The 22,084-nt window shown below is 42.2% G+C and overlaps 1 protein-coding gene across 6 annotated transcripts in view; it reads right to left on the bottom strand.

Annotated features, from left to right (window-relative positions):
- The window catches only part of STIM1 (stromal interaction molecule 1), a 193,986-nt gene that overhangs the window by 84,536 nt on the left and 87,366 nt on the right, over positions 1–22,084 (bottom strand). For all 6 annotated transcript variants that reach the window (XM_065883127.1, XM_065883125.1, XM_065883124.1 and 3 more), the window contains exon 2: positions 6,194–6,324. In XM_065883127.1, the coding sequence (XP_065739199.1) occupies positions 6,194–6,324 (131 nt within the window). The remainder of the gene's footprint in view (positions 1–6,193; positions 6,325–22,084) is intronic.

Genomic DNA, 22,084 nt, shown 5'->3' with positions numbered 1-22,084 from the left:
ATTTCCCTTTCTCTAGGAGGTGGGTCAAAACGGATCTTGCTGTGATTTATGTCATAGAGTGTTCTGCCTGTTTTCCTCTAAGAGTTTTATAGTATCTGGCCTTACATTTAGGTCTTTAATCCATTTTGAGTTTATTTTTGTGTATGGTGTTAGGGAGTGTTCTAATTTCATTCTTTTATATGTAGCTGTCCAGTTTTCCCAGCACCTCTTACTGAAGAGGCTGTCTTTTCTCCATTGTATATTCTTGCCTCCTTAATCAAAAATAAGTTGACCATATGTGTGTGGGTTTATCTCTGGTCTTTCTATCCTGTTCCATTGATCTATATTTCTGTTTTTGTGCCAGTACCATACTATCTTGATGACTGTAACTTTGTACTATAGTCTGAAGTATAGTACATATAGAAGTATGTACTATACTCTCATTCCTCCAGCCCCATTTTTCTTTCTCAAGATTGCTTTGGCTATTTGGGGTCTTTTGTGTTTCCATACAAATTGCAAAATTTTTTGTTCTAGTTCTGTGAAAAATGCCAGTGGTAGTTTGATAGGGATTACAATGAATCTGTAGATTGCTTTGGGTAGTAGAGTCATTTTCACAATGTTGATTCTTCCAATACAAGAACATGGTATAGCTCTCCATCTGTTTGTATCATCTTTAATTTCTTTCATCAGTGTCTTACAGTTTTCTGCATACAGGTCTTTTGTCTCCTTAGGTAGATTTATTCCTAGGTATTTTATTCTTTTTGTTGCAATGGTAAATGGGTATCACTCCACTTCTAATGAGGAAACTGAGGCTTAAGGAGATTAAGTAACTTCACAAAGTTTCCACAGCTGGTAAAGGGAGAGCCAGGTTTAAACCTGGGTCTGTGTGACTCTGCAGCACAAGCTTTTAACCCTGTGCTATTCTACACCAGACACCACAGACACTAACAGAAGGTTAAGTATATTTTGCAGCTTCCCAGGCTCATACTAACGTACCCATCTCCACCCCACAAAATGTGTGATCACACTCTTGCATAAGACTCCCATCTCAGCCTGACAACATGCTTGCTACAGTGATATTGGTCAGTCATTCCACACACGAACATTAAAATACAATTGTCAGGGACTTCCCTGGTGGCGCAGTGGTTAAGAATCTGCCTGCCAGAGCAGGGTACACAGGTTCGAGCCCTGGTCCCAGAAGATCCCACATGCCACGGAGCAGCTAAGTCCATATGCCACAACTACTGAGCCTGCACTTGAGAGTCCGTGAGCCACAACTACTGAAGCCCGTGTGCTTAGAGCCTGTGCTCCACAACAAGAGAAGCCACCACAATGAGAAGCCCACGCACCACAACGAAGAGTAGCCCCTGCTCGCCACAACTAAAGAAAGCCCACGTGCAGCAATGAAGACCCAATGCAGCCAAAAATAAATTTAAAAATATATATACAATTGTCAGATGTAGGTAGCTTTCCTGGAAATATAGAGGAAACAGAAAGGTGGCAATAAGTAGCATTCACTGAGCCTGAATTGTGTGTCAATGCTATGCTGGGAACATTTTAAATTAACATATGATGAAATTAACTGTGGTGGAGGGCACAGGGGGAATATGGTCCCATGAGTTTTAGTACCTATGTAGATTCTTATAACTGCTCCACAGTCCAGACATGGGACAGTTCCATTACCAAAAAAACACTCCCTCATGCTGCCCCTTTGTAATCAAACCCTCCCCACACCCCTAACCCATGGTAACCACTGATCTGGCCTCCATCCCTATAGATTTGCCTTTCTTAGAATGTCATTAGATGTTATCATATAGTATGTAACTATCTGAGATGGTTTCCTTCACTCAGAGTAACGCCTTTGAGATTCATCTATGCTGTGTACATCAACAGTTCATTCCTCTTATTGCTGAGTAGTTTTCTATAGTTTGTTTTATCCATTCACACACTGAAGGACATCTGATTTGTGTCCAGTTTTTGGTGATAATGAGTAAAGCTGCTATAAACATTTGTGTACAGGTTTTAATACAAATATAAATTTTCTCTTATCTATCAGGGTAAATACCTAGAAGTAGAACTGCTGAGATATGTATTAAATTGTGTTCGGCTTTATAAGAAACTCTGTAAGAGTTCTAGTGGCTCTTCCTCCTCACATAGTACTTGGTTTTGACTACTTTTTAATTTTACCCATCCAAATAGGTGTATAGTGATATCTCATTGTGGGTTGTTTTTTTTTTTTTTTTTTGGCTGCACCGGGTCTTAGTTGCAGCATGCGTGTTCTTTAGTTGTGGCATGCAAACTTTTAGTTGAGGCATGCATGAGGGATCTAGTTCCCCAGCCAGGGATCGAACCCAGGCCCCCTGCATTGGGAGCACAGAGTCTTACCCACTGGACCACCAAGGAAGTCCCTCAATGTGGTTTTAATTTGTACATCCCTAATAGCTAATGATATTGAGCATTTTTTCATACGCTTATTTGCCATGCATATATCTTCTCTGATGAAGTGTCTGCTCAAATCTTGCCTCATTTTTTATTGAGTTGCTTGCTTTCTATTGATGAGTTTTGAGAGTTCTTTATGTGGACTGGGAACTTTTAACAGCACTTTTCTCACTTAATCCTGATAGCAACGCTGCAAGGGTAGGAATCATTAACCACCATTTTACCCTGAGAAAACCAAAGGGAAGTCACTAAACTACTATAACCTGATCACAGTTCTGCCTAATTTCAAAGTTTACTTATCACTTAATCACCTATGACATACGTATTACTAGAATGCAAGCTCTATTAAAGCAGGGATCTTATCCGCTTTGTTCATCATGGAATCTATAGCCCTACAACAGTGCCTCACACATAACAGGTATTCAATAAGAATTTGTTTAATGGCTGAACAAATGTCCTTTATTTTCCACGTAGGCTCCACAGAAGAAAATAAAACTGCTCTCAAACTGTCTGGTCCAGTCAAGGGGACAGTGGTTTTAGGAAGGCTCTTGTCTGCCCGCCTCAGACTATCAGGACAGGCTGAAGTGCCATCCCACTGCTGCAAATCCTTTGCCCAGAGGCAGTATCCCTACCAAAGGTCTCAGTAGAACACAGGTCATGAATTCCCACACTGCCAGGCTGGTAGAACTCCCTGTCAGCTTTGCAAGGAGGACACCAGCACCAATAGTGCCATCTTGCTCATCTGAAGGGCCCACAATCCATAGCCTCTGCTACCTAGGACAAAAGCAAGCAACGATGACACTTGAGAAGTCAAATTGGCTTCCCCCCACACAAATGACTATATATTGTCTATAAAATGGCTGCTGAGTCTCAGTTTACCAAAAGTCTAATTTCATAGCTTACAGCAGAGATAGAAAGATCAGAAATGAGAATGAATCAAAGAAGAGATAGAAAACTATAAAAAGAAATCACAACAATGCATACAGGAATGTAAGCACTGGGGTAACAGTGCAAGAAGCCCTGAAGACATGCTTTGAATAATCCAAAGAAAGTAACAATCTGTTCACAGTAATCTGTAAGAAGGAAAACTTACTTCGAAAATGGCTAAGAGTTTTAAATATCTAGAAATGAGGTTATAGTTCAGTTATCTGAAAAACTTACCGATATGAAGCTGAATAAATGAGACCTTAATAGAGTATCCCAGCAGACTTCTTCTAGGGTCCTTGGGTAATCAGCAATTCTTTTAAGCAGGACATAAAAATCTCAGGTCCCTGATGGCCAGCACAACCAGGGTTTCATCTCTTGTGTCTCAGCATCCATAATCTAATATTCCAAGCTCTGAGCTGCCCACCCAATGGTCTAGTTAGATCATGAACTCCATATATGTTGAGACTGACTTAAACACACACACTTTGCTACCATGACTTTCTCTTTCAAAGAGAAAGTAGCTTGTGAATGATCATGAGACCCCAGACTGGTAGGCCCCTCTGCCCACCAGAGGCCTAGACTGTAGGGAGAGCAGCTGAAGCCAAGGCAGGCAGAAGCTACACTGAAAAAGAACAGCTCACCACTGGCACAGGGAAAAGCAGGGTGACAGCTTTTGTGTTATTTTAGAACAGTTTGTGCTGATGAGCTTTTTGTTGTGGTACATTCCTCTAAAAAGAACATTTTCTTCCTCCCTTCATTGACAAAGTAATTCAGCAGAAAGTGAAAAAAGAAGGAGGAGCGGATGACAAAGATATCCAGGAATTTGTGGATCTTGGATCATATCACCTTCTTGACTGTGGTGCCACGCATCTCCCAGTCCTGTGGTCAGGAAACCTGTAGGCCTCCCTCACCACCAGGAACATGGCTCTGTTCCCAGCACAGACAAATAAAATGTGGGTCCTCTGAGGGTCAGTGACACATCTAGATGTGACCAAAAGTTCGGATACTTTCATCATGGCTGTTGGCCTTGCTTAAGAACCTACAGCTGCCAGGTTCAGCAAGTATACATATCTCAGCCTGGTTGCCTGGGCCCCCTTTCCTTGCCAGGCTTTTGTCCTGCAGTTTTCTCCCACAGTCACTCTGTGTGACCAAACCTACCCTCCACGCTTCTTACTACCTCCACATCTTTGCTCACACTGCTTCCTGCTGTTCAGGCTGCCCCACACCTTCCACTCTCTCCCAATTCTATGTTCCCTCCAGGAAGTCTATTTTTCTCCTCTTATAAGTTCCTTAGACATTATCTAGTTCAACCTGATACAAGGATCCCCTCTGCTGACCAATCAGTGGAGTGCTGTGTTCTACTTTCCCATCTTCAGTGACAGGGAGTTCACTACCTACCTACCAAGGAAGCCTCTTCTATGACGAGATAGCACTGTGAGATGATTCTTTATTCCAGAAGAATATGCCTATATTTTACTTTCCCCACAGTGGTCCTGGTTCTGCCCTTAGCATAAGAGAAACAATACTGCAGTACTTAACAGCATAGGCTTTGAAATCAGATCTGTTCTCCTACCCAGCGTGTCCTTGAACAAAATGCTTAACCTTTCCAAAGTTCCAGTCCTTGATGGTAATACCAACTTCCTAAGGCTATCAACAAAGTTAAAAAAGTAACTATGCAAAGAGCTTAACACTGTGCCTGGCACAGAGTAAGGATTTCACTGTTATCATCGCCATCATTTAAGTCTGATTCCTCTACTTCGATTGCATTTGAAGATAGAAATTGTATTATCTGAATCTTTTCTTTTCCAGGCTAAAGTTTCTTCACTAGACTGTAAATTATATGAGGACAGATGTATCTCTATGTAATTATGTGTATTTGCTGCCACATCTCCACGTCTAGAATAGTGCCTGGCACACATATAATAGACAGTTATAAACACTGAATTGTATTGAATGCCGTCCGTTTCAGAGTTTCCATACCCTTCATCATTCATGTCACTCCTCTCTTTCACTGTTTCAAATGTTTTTGGCAACGTGAAATCCAAAGTTGAATTCACAACTTAAAGGTGGGCTAACCAGAGGAGGAGAGACTAGATTGGCCCCTCCCTCATGATATACACCATATTGCTACTAAAAGCTGGCATAACTTGCCAGCTTCACCCCATTGCTGGCTCAAGTGGAGCTTGAAAACAACTGAAGCTTTTCAGTCTTTTGACACATGATGACTTTGGGCTCTGGGCTCTGTGGAATTGGAGCTGCAGTCACGCCAAACGGTGAAACAATAACAGAGCTATTTCCACCTAGAGATTCCTCTCGCTCTTACTATCTGGACCACTCAACTGGATCCCAGCAACTGCAGTCTGGAATTCAGAATGATCTTTCTAGGAACCTTTGTTTCTTCCTCACAAATAGAGTATACGCTTCCAAAGGGCAAGATCTGACTGTCTTGCCTTCTCTTCCACATGCCAGCACAGGGCTGAGCACAGAGTAAGGACAGATGGATGCCCTCCATCTACAGCAGGATTACAGCAAGGATTCAGGGAAACTGTACAGACGAGCCTCAGGGCTCCCTCTCCTCTCAAACAGCACAGCTCGGTCAGTGTTGTGCTTCTAGCCGGTAGGCAAACAGGAGCCAGTCCAGGCACAGACACAGATGTTAAGGCCTGCACTCTGGCAGGCCGGCTCCTAGAGGCTGCTCTGCTGAGAATCACCTTCCCTGACAAGGATGCATTCCTAGAAGACAAGCCAATATCAAGAACACCTCTCCTCAGGGAACAGCCTGTCTAGACAGCTTCAGGGACTGTTCACACAGGAGGAGAAGAGAGCCACACAGGGTGAGGGAGCTCACCTCATCACTTTCTTCCACATCCACGTCACCATTGGCATCATCATCCATCAGCTTGTGGATGCTGCGGACTGCATCAAAGCTGAGCTTCTCATCCTCACTGTGGCACAGGGGCTTGTCAATCCGGCAAAACTCTGTACAGGAAAAGCAAGAGACAATATTACTGGGGGCTGCCACCCAGCTCTATTACCTACCTGTCTCACAGTCCCTGGCTTCTAGCACCTGACTCCTCACACAGCCACTTAACAGACTATTTGTACAGTGATAAAAGTATTTCATATTAACTGTCTTCCCTATTTAGGGTCAATGCTTTATTATCCTAATAGTTCCTTGGCAGGGAAGTCAAGCATAGGACTAGGAATACACTGGGATCTACACAAAGAACATGCATAAATAACTCACAAGAAAAAAATATACAAGTGAGAGAAAATACAAATAGTTGATGAACACAGGGAAAGGTCTTACTAGTAATCAAAGAAATACATATTCAAATGAAACATCATTTTTAGTCAATAAATAAATGTGAATTAATACAATCTTTCTAGAAATAGGAAAACAGGCCATTTGTTCCAAGGCCAGAGTACTACATAGTTTCCTTTTTGTTCACTTTGTCACTGCCTGTACATATAATGCCAGCCACAGGCTAACTGAGGAAACCCTTCACATCTTATGCCTTCTCCAGGACAGCTACATTCAGCAAGCATGGAGGTCTGGAGTGAAACTTCCTTCACCCACCACCATACAGTCATACAGCAATAAAACCAGCACAAGAGCCTAGCCCACCCAGTCTCTTTCATGACACTTAATCCTCTCTTACGAACCTGGAAAACACCTAGCCTGATCAAGGCACATAGCAGAAAGAGCCTGGAATCTAGTCATAGCTCTACTATGTGGCTCTAAGGAGGTCACTTCCCTTCTTCAGGCTTCAAGTTCACTATTTGAAAAAGATATTTTAACTAAAGTTTCTGGTATTTCTTCCAATTCCTAGAGTATAAAATTCCTCTTGCCTTTCGACCCTGATCTTTCTAGGCAAAATACTCTTCAGATCACCCCCAAAGAAGACAGAAGAAAAACCGTGACCTCCCAGATAACAGAAGCAGTCACAGAAGAGAAAGCAAGGACAGGGTGAAGAAGCTGTGGCTGTGAAGCCTTCTAGAAGTCCCTGATCAGAGACCGGAAACAGTAATCCATCTAATCATTTACTTGTCTGCTGGTGAGAAACAGAGACAGGATTGGACAGGTCACCTCTCTATCGCTTGCTAGTTGCTCAAATCCTTTTCAAAATGAGGAGGGGTGTAAATATTAAAATTTTTAAGTCCCAGATGTGACTCAATAAAAATATGTTGGATATTGAAGCTCACAGATGTTAACGGATGTGCCCAAAGTCAAAGGTCGCTGAAGAGGCACAGCAAGAGCCCGGGTCTGCTGACTCGCAGGCCAGCACTTCACCTGACTGCCTTTATGCCAAGGTAACCAGACAGCTTTAGTTTCATCTTCTGGAAGCCACGGACAGTAATGCTGGTAGGAAGCACACTGAAGAAATGGCTTTATAAAAGAAAAAAGTAGATAAATAGTATGCATACAAAAGAAATAAGTACCTCCATGCAACCTTATGTTCCTCTACCCTTGTCCTGGCAAGGTGGAGCTGAAAATGGAGGGTGGGGTAAAGGGGTGGTGGGTATTGAGGAAAAGAGGAGAAAGTAGCCAAAAATTAAGGAAATGTTTCTCAGTTTCCTCACCAACGAGAGCTCTTGGCATGATTGCTTCATTCATGGACTCCTATCCACAAATTACCTAGCCCCAAAAAATTGCAGTAAGTAACAACTAGTCCACAGATGAAGCACACAGCACTGAGATTAGCATAACCAACATAACACTTTCCTTCCCTTATTCCTGTTTTTATATTACTCAAAGGCATATATAATTGCCTATAAGAGCTTTTTGATCAGCATATGATATGCCCATTTAAACAACATTTATTGAGTACTCTTCATATATCAGGGTCTATAATCAGCACAGGGTATAAAGAGATGAATCAGACTTCATCTTTGCTCTCAAGGAGCTCAATTATAAAAGTGGGGGAGATAAGCAATTAAAACACTATGCACTAAGTGCCATAATAGAAAGAATTGAGGTTATGCTAGGGGTCAGCAACTTCTGTAAAAAGCCAGACAGTAAACATTCAGGATTTATGGGCCATATAGTCTCTGTGGCAGCTACTTAACTATGTCATTGAGCACAAAAACAGCCACAGACAAAACATGAGTGAGAGAACTTAGCTGTGTTCCAACAAAATTTTATTTACAAAAACAGGTGGTGGGTTGGATTTGGCCCTTGGACCATACTTTGCTGACCCCTTTTCTAGAGTTCCATAGGTAGCACACCTGAAGCACATCAGATCGACAGATTTCTGACCCAAAACAAAGAAACCTAATCTTTTCATTAGCAAGTATCCACCCACAGAATGAACCTAAGTAAAGTACTTCTATTAGGCTTTTAAAAAATAATGGGAATAGTTTACCAAGCTCTAGGGACTGGGGTCTCCAGGCTGGGCACAATTGGCCTACAGCAGGTCCAAGAAATTTGGGCTTCAAGCATCAGGCTCTAGTTTGTAACCTGATCAGACAGACAGGTGACCTTTGCTGCTGGCATCATCTGGCATAGAGAAGGATTAAAGGGATTGAGGATAAGGGAGTACAAAATCTTGATGTCCCATATGGCCATAGAATCCTGTCCAGAAAAATCATGTCAGCCAAAATTCACAAATAATTCCTTCAATGAAGCATTTTCTAGGCTGTCTCTCTCTCTCCTTCCTGAGACCTTTTCTACCTTCTCTTAATACATTCCAATCTGGCAAGATTTCCCAGACCCATCCAGAAATTACCTTAAAAGATCCACCCATTTTAGAAACACATTATTACTGCAATGAAAGAGCCCTGCACTTGGAGTCAGAACACATGTGTCAAAATCCCAGCTTCATCAGTTACAACCATACGATATTGGACAAGTTGTTTAACTTCTCTGAGCCTCCAATATCTCATTTGCAAAATAAGGATAATTAACTCTGCTGCATAGGGTTTTTGTGAGAGTTAAGCAAGACCACATTTGTTAAAACACCTAGCATAGGGCCTGCATGAAGCTGACATTAATACATTTGTAGTCTCCTTTTTTCCTCCCAGAGCAGCAAGTGAACAGTTCCCATCTTTTGCTAACTTCAGCCACTTTCCCTCTAAGACCATAAAGAATCAAACACAGGCAGTACAGTCCAATCACATTGCTCAGAGGAATGTTCTAGGTGAGCTGGCAAGCAACTCCGACAATAGCCTGTCTTCCCACAGCATTTATATGTCTATCACTGATAACATTTATCATACTGTGTTGTAGTTGTCTATTTAATTTGTCTTCCCCATAAGGGCTAGGGACTATGTACCCAGCAGCAAGAAAAGACCAGGTTCTTGGTAGATGCTCAGTAAATGTTTTCTGAATGAATAACTAAATATCAGCTCTACAATTATATATGGGATTTCTGTAGGCAGAAAAGAGAAGAATTTTAGGTAGAGAGAATAGTATAGGACCAAGTTTTAAATTTTTTGGTCTCAGGACTCCTTTTTACACTTAAAAATTGAAAATCCCTTGGGCTTCCCTGGTGGCACAGTGGTTGAGAGTCCGCCTGCTGATACAGGGGACACGGGTTCATGCCCCAGTCCAGGAAGATCCCACATGCCACAGAGTGGCTGGGCCCGTGAGCCATGGCCGCTGGGCCTGCACGTCTGGAGCCCGTGCTCTGCAAAGGAAGAAGCCACAACAGTGAGAGGCCCACGTACCACAAAAAAAAAAAAAAAATTGAAAATCCCAAACTGTATTTACTGTATTAGAAATTAAAACATAAATCCTAATATTTAGTAATTAATTCATTTTAAAACAATAAAATCTCATATACATTAATATAAACGTGTTTTAATGAAAAACAATTGTTCTCTGCAAAAAAATTCATGAGGAGAGTGGTATTGTTACACATTTTTGTAAATCTCTTTAATGTCTGACTTGATAGAAAACAGCTGTTACAGCCTCATTATATCTGTTTCCACATTCAAGGTGTTGTTTTGATTGAAGATCAAAACATAGATATGCAGTTGGAAAATGCAGGAGTATTTTAATAACCTTTCAGATAATTGTGGTCATTCTTCTCTGATACTTCACCAAAACTCAACAAGTAGGAAGTTTATTAAAGGTTAGTTACAAGGTGAAATCTGAAACTATACAGATGAACTTTTTGTACTCTATTACAATAAAATCCATTGGTCTATCTTGTACTTTGAATGGATCTTTTATCCATAGGTGATTTTTTTTTTTTTTGGCCGCACAGCATGCGGGATCAGATCTTAGTTCCCTGACAAGGGATTGAACCCACGCCCCCTGCAGTGGAAGCATGGAGTCTTAACCACTGGACCACCAGGTAAGTCCCTACCCATGGGTGATTTTGAAACATGATACACTAATCATTTGGAAACTAGTGATTCGATGAGTTAGGCAGAACTTCCAAATTTGACACAGTTCATTTATACAGTATCAAAATAATCACAATTATTAATATCACCACTGATTTCATCAGAAAAGCTGTAAATCTGGAGAAGCTGTCAAGTTCACAGTGGCAGATACAAGTTTTCCCAAACTCTTATTTTCAATTAAAAGCTGGAATTTTATCACTGGCAACAAATACTATCAGTTGTTTTCCTTAAAGTAGCAGACCCACTTCATTCATTTTCAAGAAGATGTCTGCCAAAAGCATAAGTCTGAGTAATTGCAATTTGTCAGTTATTCTTTCAAGTAAAACTAGTGTTCCCCGAGAAAAGGAGGTAGTTCAGCTTGCAACTCAATCACACAAATGCATTTCCTTGAGATAAACATCAGGCTCCTACATGCAGCAAAAGTGCTTTATGCATACTTCCTGTTTTATCACACAGAATACTAAAGAGACATGTATTCATGGGATACAATTTAATAAAATTAATAAATTTTTACTTCTCTATTAAAAGCTTAAAAAAAACTGAGAGGGCGTGGAGGTGAGGAATGCAGTGATTATTGGCACAATTTTGTGCCACTCTTTTGACTCCTGTTAAGGTGCCAGCAGTTTTACCTACTAATTTCTTCTGCACCAACAGTGCAAAAGTACACACGATGGAAAAAGCAAATAGCATCTTAGTATTATTATTAAATGGCTTTGACCTTCTGGATCCCCACAAAGATCTTGGTGACCTCCAGTGGTCTGCAGACCACACTTTGTTAACCACTGGTGGACAAAACCACAAAGGCTTTTCCCTCATGTCCAAATCTCCTCTCCTTTCTCAAGACAGAGCTAATCATTTACTGTTTTATGCTCCAAAGCACTCTGTACATAACTCTGTTATATTAATTCTCATGCTCTGAGTTGTTTGCATGCCACATCCAGAAAAGGGCAAGGACTAAATTTGACTCACTCTATCCTCCAGGGCCCAGCATGGCACCATCACTAATATCCACCTTGTCAAGTATGAAATCAGTAAGTGCTGGCTGAACGAATGAATGCGTGAATGAATGGATTCATAACAAACCACCTCCCCAAAAGGCAACAGAATTCTTGAGGGCAACCCACCAGTTCCCACCACCAATATCCACCATCCACCTAATGCCTCTCCTCTCCCAGCACTACCGTGCAGAGCCACTACAGTTGAGCTGGACAATGGATTATCTGATGTGAGACACAAGCCTAGAGGGAAAGAAATGAGAGAAACAGCAGTCAAGGAAGAAGGTAGAGAGAAGGAGGAGAGAAGGGCACTGGTCAGACTGGTCCTCAGCGCTTGGCTGGAACCTGAGGGGAATCTGGATGGAAATGGCTAAATTTTACCAACAGGGGCCTCATCTCTGAAAATAATTTCTCCCCCTTCACCCTCCACCCCCCAGCCAGGACTGGCAGGCTTTGCAGTGACTCTGATGGGATCAGAATCCACCCTTACCCTTAGAAAGGGCTCAAAAGACTGTAAGACTGAGAGCATGAGCCCTAGGAAGACTTTCAGATTTGACCAAGGACCATGAGGTTCCAGAGATAAAACAGCCTGGAACCTAGAATGAGGATGGGGCTGGGGAGGAGGACAGGGGAGCCTCTAGACAAAAATGTGAAGGCTGAGAAGGGGAACTGGCTTGGGACATGGAACTGGCAAGAAAATGTCCCCCCTGGAATACCGCATGTAGCAGGCCTAGCCACAGAGGAAAGAGGAGTCCTCTTTGAGGAAAGAGGATTCCTGGGCTGTGTAAAATCCAGCCTACCTGAGGGATGTTCCTTCCCCTGTTAGAACATCATGTCCTCATATCCAAGAAGAGGCCCAGCTCTTCTCAGCAGGGGGCAGGAACTGAGAAGCGCTTCCCTTCTAGACAAAGCTGGCACTGGTTTCAGCTACCCAAGCAGCACTGACCCAAAAGACTTCTGACCATGCTCACTTCTCCTCAGAGGGAGAATACATAAAAAATAACCCATACAGCACCAAGAGTGAACCCTAACGTAAACCACGGGCTTTGGGTGATTACAACGTGTCGATGTAAGTTCATCCTTGGTTAAAAAAAAGAAGCACCATTCTGGTGAGAAATGTTGATAACGGGGCTGGCTATGCACGTGTGGAGGCAGAAGCTATATGGGAAATCTCTACCTGCCTCTCAATTCTGCTGTAATCATAAAACTGCTTTAAAAAATAAAGTCTTAAAAAAAAACATAGCCTGTAATATGTGTGTGATTGGTAGAGATTTTGTTCAATTCTTATTAGCCTGCTTTTAAAAATATTACATATGTTGATTATAATGTGAGATAATTATATTCTCACTCTAACCTGAGATTTGAATACTCCAGTAACAGTTGTTTATTTTACTTTTTTCATTTTCTCTTTTTTTTAATTAATTTTTATTGAAATATAGTTGGTTTACAATGTTGTGTTAGTTTCCACTGTACAGCAAAGTGAATCAGCTATACGTATACATATATCCCCTCTTTTTTGGATTTCCTTCCCATTTAGGTCACCACAGAGCACTGAGTAGAGTTCCCTGAGCTATGCAGTAGGTTCTCATTAGTTACCTATTTTATACATAGTGTCAATAGTGTATATGTGTCAATCCCAATCTCCCAATTCATCTCACCTCCGCCCCGCTCCTTTCTCCCCTTGGTTTACATACGTTTGTTCTCTACATGTGTCTCTATTTCTATTTTGCAAATAAGATCATCTGTACCATTTTTCTAGATTCCATATATATGCATTAATATATGATATTGGTTTTTCTCTTTCTGACTTACTTCACTCTATATGACAGTCTCTAGGTCCATCCACGTCTCTACAAATGACCCAACTTCGTCCCTTGTTACGGCTGAGTAATATTCCATTGTATATACGTACCAAGTCTTCTTTAACAGTTGTTTAATTTATATTAAACATAATTAAAGAAAGTCATCAGTGGAAAAACGATAATCCATAGCATCAACTATATATAAAGCTCCAATGAGCAACATAGTGAGATATACCTCTGAGTTTCAGCATTTCTGACTTTGTACCTCATGTAGGCTTAACACGGTCAGCTTACAGCTGCAGTTATCTGAGGGTATCTGAGGGCAGAGCTATGTCTTTTTCATTTTTTCATAGCACCTACTACCACCTCACACATGATATATTTGTTCATTTATTTGCTTATTGTCTGTCTCCCTCCAATAGATGTAAGGTTCACAAGCAAGGACTTTTTTTGTTTACTGCAGTATCTCCAGGGACTCATATAGTGTCTGGCACATAGTAGGTATTCAATATAGCTTTGTTGAATGAATGAATAAATCTTTGTCTTCCCTAATGTGCAGAGCAGACTTCTCCTCTCTACCTGACTTTTTTTTTAAATAAATTTATTTATTTTATTTATTTTTATTTTTGGCTGTGTTGGGTCTTCGTTGCTATGCACAGGCTTTCTCTAGTTGCATTGAGTGGGGGCTACTCTTCATTGCGGTGCACGGCCTTCTCATTGCGGTGGCTTCTTTCGTTGCAGAACACAGGCTCTAGGCGTGCGGGCTTCCATAGTTGTGGCTCGAAGGCTCAGTAGCTGTGGCTCGTGGGCTCTAGAGCACAGGATCAGTAGTTGTGGCGCACGGGCTTCGTTGCTCCGCAGCACGTGGGATCTTCCCGGACCAGGGCTCGAACCCGTGTCCCCTGCATTGGCAGGCGGATTCTTAACCACTGCGCCACTAGGGAAGCCCCTCTACCTGACTTTTAAATGTTGGACTTTCAAAGAATTCAGGCTCAGTCCTAGGCTCTGTTCTCATACTATACTCTCTCCTAAGTAATCTTACCTCTCCCCATAGCTTCAACTACCCTTTAAAGAAATTACTAGCCATTACCAGCTCCCAAAAAACAAAATGATGTTTCTGGTTCAAGTTTCACTTTTGGCCTACAGAAACCCACAGACTCCAACTACCTACTAAGCATCTCCATGTGGATGTGTAACAGGCACCTCAACTCATAATGTCTAAATCTAAACTCATTACCTTTCCCCCAAACTTCCTACTTCACCAGTTGTTTGTGTCAGAAACCTTGACGTCTCACTCTCCCTCACTCCCCACATTTAATCAATCACCAATCCTAGTTCAAGACTCTTACTATTCCAGATCTCATTCTCCACACAGCATGTCACTCTCAGCAGAGAGATTCTAAATACTTGAGCAATCAGCAGGAGTGCTGGCTATAGGCAGTGCTGGTGCGTACCATCTGCATATCTGTCCAAGGCCTCTCCCTTCCTAAAACCCTTCAAAAGTTTCTCATTATTCTCAAGATAAAGTTCAGGATTTCCCTGGTGGCGCAGTGGTTAAGAATCTGCCTGCCAACGCGAGGGACACGGGTTTGAGCCCTGGTCCGGGAAGATCTCACATGCCGCGGAGCAACAAAGCCCATGTGCCACAACTACTAAAGCCCGTGCACCTAGAGCCTGTGCTCCACAACAAGAGAAGCCACCGCAATGAGAAGCCTGTACACCACAACGAAGAATAGCCCCCGCTCGCCGCAATTAGAGAAAGTCTGTGCACAGCAACGAAGACCCAATGCAGCCAAAAATAAATAAATAAAATAAATAAATTTATTTAAAAAAAAAAAAGTTCAAAGTCCCTACTGTGGCCTGCCAGGCCCAGAACAATCTGCCACCTGCCACCTTTCTGGTCTCATGTCCAGCAACTCCTCCTGCTTCGTGTGACCCTTCTTTGATGTGCCAAGTTTCTTCCCTCCTTTCCACACAGCACAGTGGTTCTCGGCTCTGGCAGCATATTAGGATCACCTAAGGAGCTCTTAAACTGCTGACACGCAGCCTCCAGTATCTCTGTGGGTGAGACCTAGGTATGGGTTTGGGTTTTGGGTTGTTTTTTTTGTTTTTTCTTTAATTGAGAAATAACACACATATAGTAAAGTACATAAATAAACATAAGGATCAATTTAAAAATATATATATATGTATGTATATATATACGTATATCCATGTAACTTTCACCAAAATCCAGATACAGAACATTCCTAACACTCCAGGAAGACTCCCTCCCCTTGTCCCTCTCCAATCACTACTACCACGACCCCACAGCGGTAACCACTATTCTGACTTTCACCACCATAGATAAGTTTTGCCTTTTTTTTCGACATTTATTAAAATGGAGCATGGGGCTTCCCTGGTGGCACAGTGGTTGAGAGTCCACCTGCCGATGCAGGGGACACGGGTTCGTGCCCCGGTCCGGGAGGATCCCACATGCGGCGGAGCGGCTGGGCCCATGAGCCATGGCCGCTGGGCCTGCGCGTCTGGAGCCTGTGCTCTGCAACGGGAGAGGCCACAACAATGAGAGGCCCGCATACCGCAAAAAAAAAAAAAAAAAATGGAGCATGGATATTTTTAGGGTACAGTTGCACACAATAAAATGCCCCCATTCTAAGTATACAGTTCTATGTGTTTGACAAACATATGCATTCATATGACCACCACCCTGATTAAGATCTAGAACACCTCCATGGTCTCAAAATGCTCCCACTTGGCTCTTCAGTGTCAACCTTAATCCCCGTCCCCACACAACCACTGATCTGATTTCTATCATTAGAAATTAGTTTTGCCTCTTCTAGAACTTCAAATAAATATAATCACAGCTCTGTACTCTTTTGTGTCTGGCTGCTTTTGTTCAGCATGATTTGAGATTCAACCATGCTGTCACATGAATCAGTAGTTTGCTCCAATTTCTTGCTGAGTAGTATTCCATTGAATGGATATACAATTTGTTTATCCATTAACCAATTTCTAGCTGTTACAAATAAAGGTTATGAACGTTAGTATATAAGTCTATGTGTGTACACATGCTTTCATTTTTCTTGAGTGAAAATGAGTGTTTTGTTCCTTGAGTTCCACTAGGGGTGGAACTGCTGGGTTAGATGACAGGGGTATGCTTAACTTTTTAAGTAACTGCCAAACTGTTTTCCAAAGCAGTTGTATCACTTTATACTCCCACCAGTAAGCACCAGTATGAAGCACCAGTCCTGTTGCTTCGTATACTCTCTTATACCTGGTGATGATGCTAATGTGAAGCCCAGGTTGAGAACCACCTTGAATTCCTTTTATATGAAAGGCTCTTCTCTTTCTTAACCTGCAAACTCTGACTCATACTGCTAGTCTCAGCTTAAATACTTTTTCTCCAAAGAATCTTCTTTGATTCATCTTCTTTCCCAAACTAGTTTAGGCCCAAAGTATATTTTCTCCAAAGTACCCTATATTTTTCATTTACAACACTTTTCACAATTGTAATTATTTGTGTGATACTTTGCTTAATATCTCTCTTCTCCACTAAACTGTAAGCTCCATAGCAGCAGGAATCATGGCTATCTTCTTCGTGGCTGAATCCTAGCTTCTAGCCAAACTCTAGCACCTAGCAAAGTCCCTAGCACAACAGTTGGGCTTCAATAAACATTTGCTGAATAAACAAATGAATGCCCAAAAGAACCTGTTGCATGAAGGAGCAAATTCAGAGATGAACAAATAACAGTCCTTGCTCACAGAAAGTACTAGAATGAGTATAGTATATGAGTTACAAAAACACAAAGTAGAATATGGTAAAGGGTCAAGAGACCAGAGCAACAGGAGACAGCACAGTCTGAACAACAGGTAGAAGGCAGTGGGGGCAGAAGGGAAGGCTACCTAAGCACAGCAACCCAAAAGCAAGGAGCACAGCACCTCACATGGTTTGATTTATTAAAAGAGCCAAAGTCAGAACTTCCCTGGTGGTCCAGTGGTAAGACTCCACGCTCCCAATGCAGGGGGCCCGGGTTCGATCCCTGGTCGGGGAACTAGATCCCGCGTGCATGCCACAACTAAGAGTTCGTATGCTGTAACTAAGAAGTCTGCAGCCCACAACTAAAGATCCCACATGCTGCAACTAAGATCTGGTGCAGCCTAAATAAATAAATAAATAAATAAACAAATAGGCCAAAGTCAAAGGGTTCTTTTTGCCAATCTTGCAAAAGCTCCTGGCATAGAATGGGAGTAACAGATAGTGGGATCTCTCATCATACTCAAACTCTAAATGGCAGAGTTGGAGGAGCTTTGGAGGGCATTAAGGGCCACTGCTCACTTTACAAGTAGAGAAGGAAACTGAGGCCATGAAATGGGGTTGTTTTGCCATAGGTGGGCTGGCAAAATAGTGTTAGAACCAGATTAGAAGCCTCACTAACTTTTTTTAAATTTATTTTATTGAAGTATGGTTGATTTACAATGTTGTGTTGATTTCTACTGTGCAGCAAAGTAATTCAGTTTTACATATATGTAATATTTTTTAATATTCTTTTCCATTACGGTTTATCATAGGATATTGAATATAATTCCCTGTGCTCTACTGTAGGACCTTGTTGTTTATCCATTCTAGATATAATAGTCTGTATCTGCCAACCCCACACTCCCAATCCATCCATCCCCCACCCCCCTCCCACTTGGCACATACAAGTCTGTTCTCTATATCTGTGAGTCTGTTTCTGTTTTATAGATAAGTTCATTTGTGTCATATTTTAGACTCCACATATAAGTGGTATCATATGGTATGTGTCTTTCTCTTTCTGACTTACTTCACTTAGTATGATAACCTCTAGGTCCATCCATGTTGCTGCAAATGGCATTATTTCATTTTTTATGGCTGAGTAGTATTCCATAGTACATGTACACCACATCTTCTTTATCCCTTCCTCTGTCAATGGACATCTAGGTTATTTCCATGTCTTGGCTATTGTGAATAGTGCTGCTATGAACATAGGGGTGCATGTATCTTTTCGAATTGTAGTTTTTTTCAAGATATATGCCCAGGAGTGTGATTGCTGGATCACATGGTAGCTCTATTTTTCATTTTTTGAGGACCCTCCAAACTGTTCGCCATAGTGGCTGCACCAACTTACATTCCCAACAACAGTGCAGGAGGGTTCCCTTTTCTCCACACCCTCTTCAGCATTTGTTATTTGTAGTCTTTTTAATGATGGTCATTCTGACTGGTGAGAAGCCTCACAATCTTCTTATACCATGTCTTGTGGCAAGACTATGGTTGGGAGATCCAGATGAGCCTGTGCAACAGGGCTTCTTAGAATGACTAATTCTTACTCTCCAAGGCCAACAAACAGGGGTAGCGGGGAATGGGTTCCATTAGGTTGTGTTTGTCTATTAAGGGCAAATTCAGAAGCCCTAACTGAGCTTGTGCCATTCCCCAAGCAGGGTAAAACATAACTTCCCGGTTTTGCCTTAACTTCTTCAGTGTCTAGCACTAGCCAAAGGCCCCTTCTTCACTAGGACTTAGAAACAAAGTTAAAAAGACACTAGAGGGGCACTCAGTCACCCCTTTGTGTCCCATTTCTACCATCTTCCTCCTCTCAGTATTCTTTTCTTCAAATTTTGATCTCACAAGAAGCATCCTTCCAGAAGATGGTTAATCCTTAAAGTTAGTCCCCACCAAGCAGGCCATGCCCTCAATAACTTGGGCTTCTGGTCCTTCTGGCTGTTCTGACACCTGGTGCCTACTCCTGGGTCTCCTGCAGGGCTTTGGACCCTTGCCCATCTGCTTAACAGCCTATTTGCCTGCACTTTTAAACCTATAACCTTTCTGACTGAATTAGAAGTGTCTGACCCCAAATTCAGTGCTCACATGCTGGCATTTTAACACTCATTTATGACTTTCAAACAGCTATTTGATGAAATAGCTAGCTAAAGGCAGTGGCAGTACAAAGAGAAGTAAGACACACTTTTCTGGCCTCCAGGGTCCCCTCCATTCCTACCCCCTAATTATTAAAATATATACTGAATTACATAAGTGGTAGATGTAGGTCTTTGAATCTGACTTTCTTACACCCTGACTACTCCTAAGGATTAATTTTCTTATCTGAAAAATCAGTAAAGTTCTTTAAAATCAGTAAACCCCTATAAAAATGTCAGTCGTTCATTTGTCAGTTCTCTATTCTTTGCTTTACCTGTGAGTCTCATGTTCCCAACTACAGCAGGAGGAGTCTGATTTTTCCAGTATCCCTTGTGTCTGGCCCTGGGCTAGGCAGCACAGTACCTGGTTCTAGCGACAACTGAAAGGTGCATACAGGTTTGGAAGATTCACTTTCTCAGCTCTGGGGTCCCACATACCACAGGTCTTTACATTCTTTACATTCTAAAGACGTCTGTGCCAAGAAGTGTGACGGTCCCAGAGAAATTCAACACACTCTCGTTCAAAAGCCACCCCAAATTCTCTGATCTGGCGCCTGACCCAAACATTCCTGTGTCCTGGCCAGTACTTGTCAGGGTCTGAGATGGCCAAAAAAATAATTACAAACAACTCAAAACATCTTTCTGCTAGGAAGAGTTTTCTAACAGTGCTGGGGTGGCCATCCAAGGACCAGCCCAGATAGGGACTTGGCGCAGTGCCCTGGGGAGATGTCCAACCTATTAGTGGACCCTCTAGGATTATACCCTCTGGGTTCAGAAGTGGGGCTGGCTCCCAATAATCAGTGCTTATCACAGCAGCCCCAAGAGCACAGTGATAAAGGCCTTGAAGATATAAACACTGAGGAGCCAGGCACACCACTGCATGGGGTAAAAACAATGTGGATTACAGTTTCCATAGCAACAAGAGGTTCTTCCTCAAGCCTCCCAGGCCCACTGCTGGCTGGCTTACTAGAGAACACATTCCTAGGCTCCAAAAGAGACCAAGACTAGGAGAGAACTTCTCACCATCTTTCTGCCCCATATAAGCCTCCACTCAAACAATACAAGGAAGCTAACTGGGCCCCCTTCTTATTTTCCTGAGAGAAGATAACCAAGAACACCTACTGAAAAACCTGGCAGTCAGGATGATCGTTTTAAGAACTAGGTTCGCAGCCCTTCCTTACCCGATGCAGCTCTCAGCTATGGTGGCAGAGCAATTCCCCTGAAGAGCGACTGACTATTAGGAATGAAGTATGCCTGAGCCTCCTTACAGCCCAGGCTCCCTGACCCTGCTCCCTCATCTGCACAAGCCTGATGCGATTTCTGAGGAAAAGCCTCTCTGGCAAAGCACATTCCAGCTCACAGAGAACGGAGTTCAGGTCTCAAAGTCTCTTGCCTGGGTTACTACAATAGCTTCCTCGCTGATCTCCCTGCCTCTGCTCTAGTCTCTCTTAAACTCATCCTCTACCAAAGCAGTCAGTATAATTTTTCTAAAATTCAAATCTGACTAGACCACGGTCCTGAATAAAATCCTTTTCAGGTTCCCATAAAAACCTGTACACAAATGTTCATAGAAGTTTTATGTGTAATGGCCAAAAAATGGAAGCAGGCTATATGTCCTTCAACAGGTGAATGGTTACACTCTAGTACTTACATATTACTCAGCAATAAACAGGAATGAAGTAATGATTCACATACCTTCCCTGGGTGAAGTCCCAGGGAATTATGCTGTGCAAAAAAAGCCAGTTCAAAAAGGTTACAAACTCCACAATTCTATTTATATAACATTTTTTAAAGGGCAGAATTTTAGAAATGGAGGATAGAGGGGTTAGGGACACAGAAGGGCATGGGAGGGAAGGGTGTGATTATAGGACAACATGAGGGAATTCCCTGGCAGTCCAGTGGTTAGGACTTGGCGCTTTCACTGCCAAGGGCCTGGGTCGATCCCTGGTCGGGGAACTAAGAACCCCACAAGCCACTCGGCCGGCTGAAAAAGAAAAAAAATATAGAAAGATAACATGAATGATCCTTACGGTGTTGGAACAGAACTTGGTACACACACACACACACACAAATACATGTAAAAGTGAGGAAATATGAACAAGATCAGTGGATTGTGTTAATGTCAATATTCTGATTGTGATATTATACTACAGTTTTTCAAAATGTTACTGTGGGGGAAACTACACAAAGTTTCCCAGTGATCTCTATATTATTTCTTTTTTTTTTTTTTTTTTTTTTTTGCGGTACGCGGGCCTCTCACTGTTGTGGCCTCTCCTGTTGCAGAGCACAGGCTCTGGACGCGCAGGCTCAGCGGTCATGGCTCACGGACCCAGCCGCTCCGCGGCCTGTGGGATCTTCCCAGACTGGGGCACGAACCCGTGTCCCCTGCATCGGCAGGTGGACTCTCAACCACTGCGCCACCAGGGAAGCCCTTATATTATTTCTTAAAACTGCAGATAAAGCTATAATTATCTCAATAAAAATTCTAATTTAAAAACAAAATACTTTGCAGGGCTCCCAAATTCCTACAACAGTGATTCCTAACTTTTTTTCAATGAGTAATTCAAAAAAGCTCCATATAATAATGGTTGTACTTTTAGTATCCACCAACTGAAAAATGATAGTGGAAATAATATGGATTCATGAGACACCCCTCAA

Source organism: Phocoena phocoena, chromosome 8 (genome assembly GCF_963924675.1).
Source record: "Phocoena phocoena chromosome 8, mPhoPho1.1, whole genome shotgun sequence".
NCBI classification, from domain to species: Eukaryota; Metazoa; Chordata; class Mammalia; order Artiodactyla; family Phocoenidae; genus Phocoena; species Phocoena phocoena.
This window is presented reverse-complemented; position numbering and strand designations above follow the sequence as displayed.